Source organism: Pelophylax lessonae, assembly GCF_965119305.1.
Source record: "Pelophylax lessonae genome assembly, chromosome: 2".
Classification (NCBI taxonomy): Eukaryota; Metazoa; Chordata; class Amphibia; order Anura; family Ranidae; genus Pelophylax; species Pelophylax lessonae.
Window position 1 is genome coordinate 114,500,188 of NC_138769.1, and position 13,907 is coordinate 114,514,094.

At 40.5% G+C, this 13,907-nt stretch overlaps 1 protein-coding gene across 1 annotated transcript in view; it reads left to right on the forward strand.

Moving 5' to 3' along the window:
- The window catches only part of LOC309545329 (LHFPL tetraspan subfamily member 7 protein-like), a 307,481-nt gene extending 296,161 nt beyond the window's left edge, over positions 1-11,320 (forward strand). Inside the window, exon 3 of the mRNA XM_082244485.1 lies at positions 10,768-11,320. Coding sequence (XP_082100611.1) covers positions 10,768-10,994 — 227 coding nt within the window. The 3' untranslated portion in view covers positions 10,995-11,320. The remainder of the gene's footprint in view (positions 1-10,767) is intronic.
- The last annotated feature ends 2,587 nt before the right edge of the window (positions 11,321-13,907 follow it).

Genomic DNA, 13,907 nt, shown 5'->3' on the forward strand with positions numbered 1-13,907 from the left:
GTCTCTGAGCGCTGGAATGACTAGCTCCTGCACAGGAGTGGCGTAATCCCCTGCTGGCCAATGACAAGGCCTGCAGACTAGCACTCAGAAGAAGATGCTGACTCCAGTAACGGTCTGTAGGACAGGTAAGTATCCACCCTTTAGTTCCACTTTAGAGTGGTTGTTAACCTCAGACATGAAATATGAACAAAGCATATCCCTCTATAGTGCCCAGATAGCAAGCAATTGTGCTGCAAGTTTCAAAATGACTTGCTAAGCTATTGCTAGACTTGCCAGGCTTCACAAGTGTGTTGCACAATTGCAGCAAGTCCGCATTGCATGACTCCAGATCAACTTTCTTTGCAAACATTTGGCAAATCTGCTGTGAGGTTCAGTTATGTTGTGCAATAGTCATCCCACCACAGAAGTCACTGCGGCTTAATTTTCAAGCTGTAGACTTGCAGAGCTCTTGCTGAAGACTCCCCACTGCAACTCTGCTCTTGCTAGAAACTTGCCACACAAATTTGCTACAAATTGGAAGAGTGTCAACTAGAAACGGTGCTTTAAGTGCTCTGCAAGTATAATCTTGCCAGTGAAAACTTGCAGCAATTTAACAGATTTACAATCTAACACTGTCACACATTTGGGTGTGTGCTTGTCTCAGTTAAGAGCACTGTTACTCTTGTCTTCTGCTGCATTCCTCTGCTATCAGCATGAATTACTTCTGACAAGTTTTCCTGACCCCAAGAGAAAAATGGTGACATGGGAGGGACCGCTAGCTGATTGACAGCCTCAGATCTGAACCTGTGTGCTGTGTGGAGGGGTGTGTCCCTTGCCTCCAATCAGCTGTTAGAGCTCTCCTCATTGAGCTCTGCATAGTGTAACTTCAGCTCTCTGCCCCCTTTTTCTGATCTCTCAGAAAAGCTTTAAAATTCAGCACTACAAATTGCTGTAGAGAAGAGAAGACTGCAGATAGACACGAATAACCTATGTAGGAGGATTTGTTTAATTTCTGTGTATCACCTGAAGCCAGTTACTTTACTGGGTATTATGAGGACCGTGTACATCAGGCCCGTGCCCTTCTCACCAACTGTAGCATTGTGACATAAGCTGCCACTTATGTAACAATGCCACTCTCAGCTGCACCCTGCACAAAGATTTTCCAGCCACAATCTAGGTGGCAGCACCCTGAGAGAGAGATTGTCACAGGATTAGGTTAATTAAACAAATAACACTTTAACTGCCACCACCGACTTTTACTGAAGACTCGGAACTTCCATAAGATTAACAATAAGAACTATGATTTTAGAATAAACATCTGTAACACACACTGTCACCACAGACAGGTATATTCAGAGAATAATGCTACAGTAGCACTCTTCAAGAGACAGTTTGCATCAAAATCTTTAGAGACTGTTTCAACACTTTTCAAAATAGAGTTTAATAATGAAAAGGTCAAAATGGTGCAAATAAAATATTTACAGAAAAAGGGTGTTACAAAGAAATAAAAAAACAATAAAACAACAGAGAAATACAAAGTTGTTGAAAGGGAAGAATAATGCAAATCCTGGTTTCAGCATAGTCCAGTGAATAAGCAAATAACAGTACAGTGACTCTCACTGTAGTACTCTCACTAAGTCCTGTTAGGTGTTCCTTGGTTTTATGTTAACGAAAGTTGCCAAACTGTCCTGGCATTCCCCTTTTCTCTGGGATCAAAGGGGTGTTGACAGAGGCCATCTGACCAATTAAGGACAAACATGGCTGAGACCTGAACAAAATGGATGTCGCATATAGCTTTTCATGGGCTCAATGCACACAACCATTATAGGTATATACAGTATAAGGGCTTACAACCACTTTAACTTACATTTTTAGGCCTTATTTATAGGCCTCCTGGTTGGGGGGTGTAAACCATGGGCTCCAATGGCAGCGGCTTAGGGTGTACACATGTAAAAGAGAAATATTAATAATAAAAACTATGTATCGTGTTATTATTTTTTTCTTTGTCATCTTGGAGCTCAGAGATGAGCTATAATGAAATATAAGCTTTCAAGATCTATTATCACCAAAGTTGGTAATGCATCTCCTTTCCCAATTGGCCTGATTTCCTTTGTTAACCGCTTGCCGACCGCCAGCAATACATATACTGAGGCAGGTCAGCTCTGTCCCATGAAATGACATACCTCTACATCGCTTCACGGGACTGCTAGTGGGGGCGCATGCACGTCAATTCACCACAGGGAAAGTCAATTTGTGGGTCCGGCGGCCGCGATTGCCACTGGGCACCCGTGATCGCTCCCCATGGAAACAGAACGGTGGTCTACCGTTGTAAACATGGCAGACCACTGTTCTGTCAGCTATGAACACAGGGATCCTGTGTTTCTCTTATTTAGGAACACAGGTCTCTGTTTTCATGCTACAAGTTCATCCCCCCCCCCCCCCACAGTTAGAAAGCACCCCTAGGGACACATTTAACCCTTTGATCGCCCCTGGTGTTAACCCCTTCCCTGCCAGTGTCATTTGTACAGTAACAGTGCATATTTTTAGCACAGTGATTACTGTAGTAATGTCCCTGGTCCTCCCACAAGTGTCAAAACTGTCAGTTAGGTGTTCAATCTGTCAGCCACAATGTCACAGTCCCGCTAAAAATCGCTGATCGCCGCCATTACTAGTAAAAATAAATAAATAAAAATGACATAAATCTTTCCCCTAGTTTGTAGAAGTGATAACTTTTGCACAAACCAATCAATATACACTTATTGGGATTTTTTTAACAAAAATATGTAGCAGAATACAAATTGGCCTAAAATAAAAAACGCACAGGTTATCAAATACCACCAAAAGAAAGCTCTATTTGTGGTAAAAAAGGACATCAATTTTATTAGGGTACAGTGTCGCACAATCGCGCAATTGTCAGTTAAAATAACGCAGTGTCATATCGCAAAAAATGGCCTGGTCATTAAGGGGGTAAATCCTTCCGGTCCAGAAGTGGTTAACTGCTCTTTTTTACAATTGTCCCTTAGGAATTTCTAAAACTTGTACAGAAAACTGTAGCAGTACTAGAAAATAAATTTGGGGTGGACTGTTTGGGATTCAGTGGCAGCCTTTTATTTTACAAACACATAGCCATATATCATAGGCTGCCTGAATCAAAAACTGCCGAAATAAAAATGAAAGCATCTGCCGCTTTCCTATATTTGCCATTGCTTTGAACTTTTACATGATGTGAGTGCACACATTTCAGATAGCTGAAAATGACAGATAAAATAATTAATAAGGGAATGATGTGATTGTGATGACAGGTGAAATATGCCGGAGTACAAGTGCCTCTGTTTGCATCCTGTCGTAACTTGTGCCAGACGGAGGCATAAACTATTGGCAGAGTCCCCTATTTACTGGGAGACATCCAAGAATGCTGCAGATTCCAGCCTTCCATACATGCTTGTCTGATTTATGACGAGCAGGAACCAGTGGTTCTGGGTCTTCAGAGAATAGGCACATTGTACAGACCTTTCTTATCGTATATTCTGTTTTGTTGGCTCCCCCAGGAAACAAAGAGTGTTCTGAGAGATGATGACACTTCTATAGCTTGATCAGTGCTTCAGCTGGACAGGCAGGCAGAGCTGCAGTGCTGGAAAAGACCGACAACAGCTGTGCAGAACATTACAGCACATCATGCCCTTATCCTCTGTGGTTATTTCTCATTTGTTCATGGGTAACTACCCTGATAAGCTGGCACATGTTTTCTGTGTGCAGTTTTCCTTTCTATATCTTGCCTATGGGAATTCTGGAAGCATTCCTGCCATCCGCACATAAATGTACTTTGATGTCTTTGAAACCACAAATAAAACTTACTTTGGGTGCCTGAATGGATATGATTAATTTTAAATGCATGTATAGTATTTGTTCATTTGGTCACTTATTATTTTTAATCTTATCCTTATATAATAATAGTTTACTACATTATAACTTTCCTTCTATATGGAGAAAATAAAAGCAGTACAACCTAAATTGAATTTCTTAGCCATTCTCACATTTCAATATATTACAAATATAAGGTTGAACATTCATGTAAGTCAGATCTATTTTTACTTAGAACTATAATGTTTTTCCAACTTGACATAACTGACAAAAATAGTCACCCATCCTTTAAGAGTTGGCATACAGCATTAGTTGATCCACATTATATTATATTATAATATATTCTGGACATGTGGCTAAAGAAGCGTGATTTAAATGACAGTTGACAAATAATTTTATAAATTATATATATATATATATATATATATATATATATATATATATATATATACTGATTTTGGTTTATTATTTACAACCCAAATTCCAAAAAAGTTGAGATGCTGCATCCTTTGGACTAAACAAGTGGGAGAAAAAAGGACTGCTCTATCAGCACTCATTTCAAAAGCTTGCATCTCTGACGGTATGGGTGGGGGGATGCATTAGTGTGTTTGGAATGGCAACTTGAACATCTGGAAAGGCACCATGAATGCTGAAAGATATACAGTATCCAGGTTTTAGAGCTGCATATGCTCCCATCCAGACGTCTTTTTCAGGGAAGACCTTTTTTTTCAGCAGAACAATACTAAACTGCGTACTCCATCTATGACAAAAGCATGGCTTCATAGTGGAAAAGTCCAGGTGGCTAACTGACTTGCCTGCCATTCAGACATTTCACCAATTGAAAATATTTTGTGTATTTTAAAATGAAAAATATGACAAATAAGACTCAGGACTGTTGAGCAGTTAGAGTCCTATATCAAGAAGAAGAACGGGGCCACATTCCTCTCCCAAAACTCCAGAAACTGGTCCCCTCAGTTCCCAGACATTTACAAATTCATGTTAAAAGAAGAGGGGATAATACACCATTGTAAACATGGCCCTGCCCCAGCTTTTTTGAGACATGTTGCTGCAATTTTAAAAAATGACCTCTTTTCTTAAAATGATACATTTTCTTGGGTTAAACATTTGATATGTTTTCTTTGTTATATTGTGAATAAAATATGGGTTTATGTAGATTTTACACAGCATCCCAACTTTTTAGGAATTTGTTGTTGTAACACTACGCCCCCACCCCCCAGACTGGCAGATCATCAGGTGACAACAGAGGGAAAAAAAGCATGCAAAGAAAATGAATTCAGCCACCACATTTAATGATTGGTAAACTGCAATACTGTATATCATATTTCTGGTTTTGGGTTTAATACAATTTCCCTTTGGTTACCATAACTGAAATATTACCTATAGAAGGTAATAGGGAGTATTTGTGTAAGATGCCTTAACACCTTAGGCAATATTGCTGTGGCTAGCTTCTCAGCCAATCAGCTTACTGGGCAACTCACGTCCAGGAAATTCCAGGCTTAGGGTGCACCCCAGTCGGGTCTATTTACTAGAGCTAGAGAGTCCAAAATTAGTCACATTTCTGCATAGAAACCAATCTAACCTCAGCTTGTTCAATTAAGCTTTGGCAAAAAAACTTGGAAGCTGATTGGTTTCCATGCAGAATTGTGACAGATTCTTCACTCTCTAGCTTTAGTAAATGAACCCCACTGTGTCTAAAAAAAATGACTTTCTCCAAAAGCTTATACTTATTTAGTATGCTTGACTTTGTACATTTAAGATGTCTTTTTCTGGTATACATTAAAAGAAACCTATCAAAAGGGAAACATGGAGACTTCCACTTTTTTCCTCTGCTTCTAAAATGCTAATTGCCTGGTTGTCATACTGACTCTTGTGGTTTAGGGGAGAGGTCAGAAACATATTACATTTTCCAAAAGAAAAAGCAATGGTAGCACCCATATAGCTCCATATCGGGCTTAGTTTAACTAGCTGCAACTTGCTCTCTATCAGGAGCTATGCTGTATTTCGTTTAATTACTCTGCTGCCCCCTATGGATTTATTCTAGTGATTTAACTCCTTGCATCTATTTTAATCTGACAGAGTTTAACAGATGTAAAAATGAAAATGTTAACTACATTTTATCATTAGTGGTATAAGTATGTTTAATAGTTTGAATACCATGGAAAAAAAAGTTATTATCATTAAAATAATGTAATGGCACATGCACATACAAATGTATTTATGTTGCTAATAAATAGAAATAATTCAGATGTATTTTTTCAGTAATTTTCGTATGTATTTTTAAAAATGATATAGAAATCTAAGTGGTTTCTATGTGTACATAGTTTTTTAGTAGCAAGAAAGTTAGATGTATTATTCCCATTACTAAATAAATAATAGGATACAAAGTGGTTTCAGAGAAGCAAACTTTTTAGTCATCTTATTAAAAGAATTAAAAAAAATATATATACTTCCTTAGGTGGATGCAGCATCGGTCTGAGTGCTGCATTTGTCCCCTACCCATTCACATAGGGAGGGGGTTAAAGGGGGCTTCCAAATTCCGATAAGCCCCCTGCCCGCAGACCCCCACAACCACAAGCCAGAGTTGTCGGGAACATGGGAACAAGGTGCTTTGGGGTGGGGGGTGCTCGCTCGTCCCCTCCCCTTTCCTGGCCTGCCGGGCTGCATGCTCAGATAAGGGTTTGGTATGGATTTTGGGGGGACCCCACGTCATTTTTTTCAGCGTGGGGTCCCCCCTCAAGATTCTCAGAGCGCAAGTCGCACCGCAAGTCGGATCATCCTGATCCGACTTGCGATGCGCCTTCCATTCAAATTCATAGGCTGCCATAGGGAACCATTGATTTTGAATGGAGACAGAAAAAACGTTGCTAAAAGCGACGTGGCCAAACGTGCCATAATGCCACTGGAAAAAGCTACTAAAAGCACGTTTTTACAGCTGCTTTTTCCTGGCGTTAGAAGTGGCTCTGCAGCTCGTTTTTTTGACGCCCTGTGAGCATGGGGCCTTAGTCAAAAAATATATCCAGTCAGTGCTAAAATAAATGTGATAAACAGCTGCTAGCAATACGGGTTGATATACACATACCCTATACATAATTATAATCAGTATTTGCAGTGCATCAATAATTACAAATCGTATAACCTGATATTTAAAATAAAATCCTACTCTACATATGACAGTCCAAACGTGATAATGAATAATTTATATCCACCATCGTAGTGAAGTATTAACACCGAAGCCAGTGTGAATCGCCTTTCACCAAACGGACAGAATGCACACTCACCAAATTATGTAGGCATCAATCACAGTTTCCGCATGCCTGGTTACCTCCTTACTTGTGTTCCACTGAGGGTAGCACTGCGCACCTGCAAGCTTTCCTCTCAGCCGGGTGGACGGTAACCTTTCAGCTGCCCACAATAAGCCTCCTTTCACCCCTAAATACAGGTGAAACATGTAACATGTTCTAAACTTATACTTTAAAGTGGTTTTTCTCATTGCTATAACTTCTGCACAGTGGTTTTCTGAGTTAGTGGTCCTATCCTGTAAAGAGCCATCTAGTGTTGAACAAGGATGAGGTTGCTCTGAGGCCTAAGGTCTCCTTTTTCTCTAAGGTGTTTTCCTGCTTCCACCTAAGCCAGGATGTTGTTCTCGCTTCTTGATGTCCTGCTACAAAATTTCCCAAAAAAATGTCACTCCTCAGTCTAAGGGTGGTAGGTGCTTCTTTTCAGGAATCAGATTCCTTCTTTGTCCATCTCAAAAGTTTTCTTGGGGGTTCTTTGCTTCTCTCTTTCACTGCTAGGTGAAATGGACAAGTCTTAGTTATGGTACCTATGGGCTAAAGCATGGGTGTCCAACCTTTAGGCTTCTCTGGGCCACATTGAGTGTAGAGAAATTTTCTTGGGCCGCATATAAAATATATACTATAGTAAGGTATATACTGTAAGTAATAAAATGCCGCCACGTCCTTCCCGTGCCGCCCCCCCCTCTCCCCAGTCCAGGAAGCGGTGTTTCGTATGACAGCGGCCCGTGGGTAAGCAGGAGATCCCCGATCTGCTTTTAATCCGGCAGCGCTCCCCCTTCCCTCCCCTCCGAGGCAGCCTCTGCTTACAGTTAGTTGGAAGCCACTGTGGCTATGCCCCAACTCAACTTCCTTCCTCCCCAGCAAAAAAATAATAATTGTCAGGGGGCAGTGGGCCGCATTGCCTGCGGTTCCGGGCCGCATGCAGCCCTCGGGCCACAGGTTTTACATGCCTGGTCTAAAGCATAGGGTTGCACGGTTTTCTGCTAAAGCACACGCTACCAGATCGCCTAGTGCCTCATGGACTTTTCAGCATCAGACATCTGTTTCTCAGCTTTGCAAAGCTGCCACCTGTCTTCTGTTCACATGTATCAATACATAGGTAGTCCACATAGTGAACTTGGTGTAGAGTTAGGCCCATTTCACACTTGAGTACTGCGACTTGGGACACTTGCCATGTCATACCACATGATTTCCAATGTGTCCCATTCATATATGTACGACTTCAAAGCAGTTCCTGCACTACTATGGTCTGACTTTGATGCGACTTGAGGTCCATAGACTTCAAGATCACACAGGCATTGCTTAAAGTAGCGTTGAAGTTGCATCAAATTCACGCAACTTTCAGATCGCACAAGTGTGAAAGCGGCCTTTTTTACTTTAAGGTCATCAAAGAGGACAAGGGGCACTCTTTACCTCTGGGGAGAAAATAAATTTAACTACCTCCCGCCTGCTGTATTGTATGACGCGACAGGGTGAATCTCTCATTCTGTCGTCCCAGTCTTGCCACACAGAAGTTGGCAGTGCGACGTGTCCCTGAGACACGGCGCATCCCCAATCTCGTTAAAGAGCCAATGAGGGCTCTTTACCCATGTGATCAGCTGTGTCCAATCACAGCTGAACACATGTAAACAATGAAATGCTGGTTATCGGCTTTCCTCTCCTCACACTGACAGCGTGTGAGGAGAGGAGAGCCGATCAGTGGCATTTTCTCACAGGGGAGATCTTCACAGATAATCAGTGCAGCCACAACAGTGCCCAGTATTGATGCCAATCAGTGCCAAGAAGTGGTGCCAATCAGAGCCCATCAGTGATGCCAATCAGTGCCCATCAGTGTCTGCTCATCAGTGCCGCCTATAAGTGCCGCCCATCATTGCCACCTATCAGTGCCCATCAATGCCACTTATCAGTGCTCATCAGTGTTGCATTTCAGTGCTGCCTATCAATGCCCCCCAGTGCTGTATATTAGTGCCTCCTCATCAGTGCCTTTCAGTGCTGTCTCATCATTGCCCATCAGTCCTGCCTCATCAGTATCCATCAGTGCAGCCTATCAGTGCCCATCATCATCAGCGCACATCAGTGAAGGAGAAAAAAAATTCCCAACAGAGACTAAGAAAATAATTTTTTTTTCAAAATTATTGGTCTTTTTTTATTTTTTTTTGCAAAAAAAAAAAAAAAAACCCCAGTGGTGATTAAATATCACCAAATGAAAGCTCTATCTGTCTAAATAAAAAATGATAAACATGTAATTTGGGTACTTGCATAAACGTGCATTTGTCAAAAAAGTGCAACAGTGCCAAAAGCTGAAAACTGGCCTGGGCAGGAAGAGGGTAAAAGTGTCCTGTATTGAAGTGGTTAATCCCCTAATACAAAAAAAAAAAACTTCTTCACAGTAAGGCTGGCCATACATGTTCAATTTTCTGTTAGATTTACCAAAAAACATATAATATAAACCATATAATATGAGGTCAAAACTAAAAAACACTTTCAATTGTATCATGCAGGCCTTTGTACTACATAGTTGAGGATAAATCTAAAGAAAATTGTGCAGAAGATTGTAAGAAAATTGTATAATGTATGGCCAGTCTAAGGGCTGTGAAAATTTGCAATAGACTTCCTCAAGAGCTGGTTCTGGCTAGCTCAGTAGATTGTTTTAAAAAAGTGCTGGATTCTTTCCTAAATGCACATAATATAACTGAATAATAATATTTATAGGTACAGTAGATCTAGGGAATATCTGATTGCCTCTTGGGGAATCAGGAAGGAATTTTGTCTCCCATCGGAATAAAGTGTATGATGTTTTTTTTTTGTTTTTTTTTTGGGGGGGGGGGGGGGGGTTGCCTTCCTCTAGCTCAACTGTGGGTATAGGATTGTGTATATGAAGGTTTACTATTTATGTGTGTGTTGTTTTTTTTTTTTTCTTTTGGTTGAACTGGATGGACTTGCGTCTATTTTTTAATCGGGTTAACTATGTAACTATGTTAAGTGTTAACAGGTGGATCTTCAGGCCTCATCTGATGCCAGTTTCAGGCGTAAGCTGTGTCAAGCTGCTCTTTGAGTTCTGTCAAGCCCACCTTGACTCAATATTCCATGGGCCTGTTAGCATTCGTTTACTGTGTTGCCACCCCTCAGTGGGACATTGTCTTGTACTGTTTAATTAAGTAAATAGGAATTTTAACCTAAAATCTGTAAAATCTTTATGTTTAGGAGTACAATACAGAACAAAGAACCCTCCTCTGTTCTTTATGATCACCCTATTGTGTGCTACAAAACTCAGGCTTGCTGGGAGTGGGAGGGGTTTTACAGGGGATTTCCCTTCACCCTTTTTGACATTCCAATCTAATCACCTTTAGTCTATATTTTAATGGTAATGAAAAACTTTAGGACTATCGTGTCAGATGGTAATCTCTACACCGTGAGGCCTAGTGGCATTAAGGGGCACTGATTTTTATCTTCGGGGCAGGTTAAAATTGTAAAAAAAGAATGCTTAAAGGATGGTCACTCTAATTGCCAGTCTGTAATCAATAGTGAAAGAGTGCTATGGACTCATATAAAAGATATAAGTAATACAGAATTTCTAGATTTACCTACTTTTTTTTCTGTTCCCTTGCAGTGTTCATCATGGCTTCCGGTCTTTTGGTGTACCCCTTTGGCCTCAACTCCACTACTGTGAAGAAATACTGTGAAAACTCAAGTATATACTATGCAGGAGACTGTCAGATTGGATGGGGCTACATGCTTGCCATTGTTGGGGTCATGTTATCTGTGTTTTTGCCATTTTTCGCTAAATATGCACCAAAAGAACACATGTCTCCAACCCCAATTCCTACAATTTTATAGTATTTTATTACTACTGGAAAAAAAACTGAAAAAAAAAGAGGGAAGGACAGAAGGTATTATAGCACTTCTTTACAGCTGTGCAGCTTAACATATAGGCCACATTGAATATTGCATTGATCGTCTTCCTAAAGCATGATTACAATATGAGCCTTGAATTAAGTTTTCATTACACAACGTGGTTTTCTTAGTTTTCCTACTCTTTTCTTTATACTCTATACTAGTTATTTAAAATATTACTACCTCCTAAATAAACAAATTTTACATTATTTGCAAATTCTGTATTGGAAGCCAGATTTGTTGTTTTAAAACAATGCCTACACTGTTTTTTTTTTAAATGGCCACCCAAAGTTCTATTTGGCCGCCTGGTACAGCAAATACATTGCTATAGGCAAAGTGCAATGCCAGACTGTCTAAAGCATCTCATGATGTTCAATGCCCCCCCATTATTGGGTGTAGGGAGCTCAGCTCAGGCTCCATCCAGCCCCAAGGTTTAGGAGTTGACTGCACCCCCTGTGCCTGTGGTAGTTGTGTTCAATCTGCCTGCAACCCATCCGTATTGAAAGCACTAAGAACTAATACTGTAACATCGCATCAAATTGCAACACCAGTTTAATAGTTGCCCACAGCAACCAATCTGTTTTTCCCATTGAAATAAAGAAAAATGGTTGCCTAATTTGGTCTAGTTTTGTATACGACACGTTTTTCTTAATATTTTAGCAATATGCCTAGTTGATCCATGGAAAAGCCTGCTAAAATAAGTTCCTGTTTCTTCCCCGGATGCTGTATGCTTCCTTTTCACGTGTGGCATAAACTGATGTTTGGATTAAAATATGGGACAGTTGCATATTCAGCCTTTAAAACTCATTTAAAGCTCACATTATAGGATTGGTATTCATGTGAAATCATCACTGCAATTTCTTTCAGTTGTTTTTATATACAAAATACTATTTTGCTTTCTGCTAAAAGATAACTATACTTTCAAAAAACATATGCATAATACTCCCCCCATTCCCTAAATTATATATACTCCAATGTACTCAAGATGAGCAGGCCAAGAGGCACTCATGTTCTAGTCAGAGATGGTGGTCGAGCGGTGCTACTTCTTCTCCAAAGGCCCTTATCGAGCATCCATGACCCTGCAGGCATGCAAGTAGATAGCTTTTGCATTAGGGCCTATGGAAAAAAAAAGTCAGGAGGACAGGAGCACCTCCCTGCTTACTCCAGAATATGCCACAGTTCCTGAACTGGGTCACCCACTAACCTAAGCTCTGTACAAGGCTAGAGAGGCTATTAGGTTCAGGCTGTTGCAAAGTATAGTTATCCTTTAAGCCTTACTTTATTTCTAAAATTATGCATTCATACTTTGTAAGAATCTTTTTAGTCTAATTGACTAGACTATTATAAAATGTTTTGTGAATATGATCTGAATAATTTAGATCCGTCTAATCACAAGTACAGTTTTTATAGGGAGATCATTTATTCATTTTTAATGACTAATTATTCAAAGTGTGTAAAGTGCTATATTTCTGGTGTGTTGAAAAGTTGGTGTTACCTCACATTACTTTTAAAGCTAGACATTTACACTGATATATTTAAAAAAATTACACTATTTATGAAATAAAACCTTTTACAAACTTGGACAATTCAAACAAAGCATATGAATAAATACTGCTTATGCAGTAGTTATTCTTGGTGTCACCTGTCAAAGAGATCAGTAGTTCCAGTGATAAAAGCAGCTCAATTTATATGCAAATCTCAATTCTTTTTCTTTAAAGCCCAACTCTAAATTTTCCCATGCAAGTGGGGCTCTGCCTGCACTGCACTGCACAGGTCAATAGCTCTTTTTGTCCAGGGTTGAGGAGAAAGCTTATACTCACCCCATGCTTTTTCCACTGGAAAATGACTCTCCCACCGTGGTCCAACGACTGTTCCTATGGAGCCTGCTCTAGGCTTGATGATGTTAGGAACAGGAACAGTCCACAACTCAAAACCACTGGTATGCAGGGGATGCCGGACCGGTCTTGTGCTGGGAGGAAAGGAGGTAAATTCCCTTTCTCCTCTCCCCTTGAGAAAAATGAGCAGTTAACCCGTGCAGTGCGGGCATAGCCCCACTGTATTGGAAAGCTTTTTTCCCCCCCCCCACAGATGGGCTTTAAAACTGCTTGGCTCCATACCTCTCATCTTCCAGTTGATTAGTGAAGCTACCCATCACATTAAAAGACCAACCGGCAGGGGCGCTGATAGGGTGATACCACCTGGCCTCCTGTAGGGAACCTGGGCAAACAAAGAGGTCGGGACAGCAGGGGGATAAGTGCGGTGGGATGGGGGGACAATTACAGAAGAATGCACTGTCTTTGTTTCTCCCACCAGCAGCTGAAAGCCAGTCCCCCATCTCCCACTGGCTTTTAGTACATCATTCTGTAATTGTTCTCCCTTCCCGCCACACTGATGTGTGAATATGTCATGTACCGGCCCTTTCCTTTTCTAAATTGGACACAGTGAGCGATCGGTACCAATCGCTCCTGTGTCCATTGATAGCTGAGCATAGTAAACTGTGTTTCCTATTCTTCAGTGTATGAATGAACAGGAGCCTCTGTCTCTTGTTCATTCATCTGCAGTGCAGCTGAGAATACAGAGAAAGGAACTGAAAAATCTGTGTCTTCGTTTCCTTTCTCTGTCTCAAAGGTGAGATGTCTGCTTAGACCCCTAATATTTCATCCAAGCCCCCCCCCCCCTCTAACAGCGTTGTATAAATAAATAAATGTAAAAACAAATAATTTTAGAAATAAAATGTCAAAAATAATTTTTTAAATTGTAAAAAAAAAAAAAGTTTTTAAAAATTTGAAAAATTAATTTTTAAAATATGTAATTTTTGTAATTCAGGAGGGTGCCCTGTCAGGTAGGCTGTATGGG